Source organism: Olea europaea, unplaced genomic scaffold, assembly GCF_002742605.1.
Source record: "Olea europaea var. sylvestris unplaced genomic scaffold, O_europaea_v1 scaffold2557, whole genome shotgun sequence".
Lineage (NCBI taxonomy): Eukaryota > Viridiplantae > Streptophyta > Magnoliopsida > Lamiales > Oleaceae > Olea > Olea europaea.
In genome coordinates, this window is record NW_019243850.1 from 44,116 (window position 1) to 45,057 (window position 942).

Sequence of the window (942 nt, forward strand, 5' to 3'; positions counted from 1 at the left end):
AATCCAAGACAGGAAAAACCACAGGGTAGAGGAGGAAATCCATTATAATCAATAGTAATTGTGTTTAAAACAAGATCTCTATATTCTCAACTAAGATTTAAAGTTCTTAAGATGTATGAATATTATGGGAACAATACAAGTCGTACTTTATATATAAAACCTTAGAAACCAAGTTGAAGATAATATAGGAGTCTAAAAAGCCAAAAAGGATGGGGCCAGGTAACTCTGTCACTAGAATGACAGAGGGACAATAGGGGGCGACAGTCTCGCCGCTTGAGTGCCAGATAGGCGAAAGTATCTGTTCAAAAAATATTGGTGCCGTTCGAGATGCCAGCTAGCATCAGGCTAGCGAAAATGCGGCGACTTTTTTCCTTGTCCATAATTTTGATCTCTGCAAGACCACTTCAACTAGGACTCCAATACCTACTAAACTTTGGGTTACGTTACAACAAATTTCCTCCTTGAACCAAATTTTAATACAAGGAATTTCAAAAACACATTTCCAAAGCAAACACTACTCATTTTCCAAACAAGCCTCAATGGACTAAATCAATGACAAATACCAACTAAATTCAAGCAATGCTCAAACTTAGCAATGGAAAATAGTTTTTGTCATCATATCAATAGGATTATCCTTGGTATTAACATTGCTCATTACAATATCATGAGAGCAATCACTTCACACACAAAATGATACCTCCCATTAATATGCTTAGTCGTTTCATGGAACATTTGATCCTTAGTCAAAAAAATAGCACTCTGACTATCATAATACACTATAGAAATCTGCAAGTCTTCATTAATTTCACCAATCAAACCCCTTAACCACATAGCCTCCTTACATGCTTTTGTAATGGCCATGTATTCTGCCTCTATTGTAGACAATGCTACTGTATTTTGCAAAGTAGTTTTCTAGCTGATAGCACAGCCTCCAAGGATAAA

General features: G+C 36.2%; 1 protein-coding gene across 1 annotated transcript in view; it reads left to right on the forward strand.

Moving 5' to 3' along the window:
- LOC111382733 (ABC transporter B family member 15-like) overlaps nt 1–101 on the forward strand; it is a 3,682-nt gene extending 3,581 nt beyond the window's left edge. The window contains exon 3 of the mRNA XM_023006772.1: nt 96–101. Coding sequence (XP_022862540.1) covers nt 96–101 — 6 coding nt within the window. The remainder of the gene's footprint in view (nt 1–95) is intronic.
- The last annotated feature ends 841 nt before the right edge of the window (nt 102–942 follow it).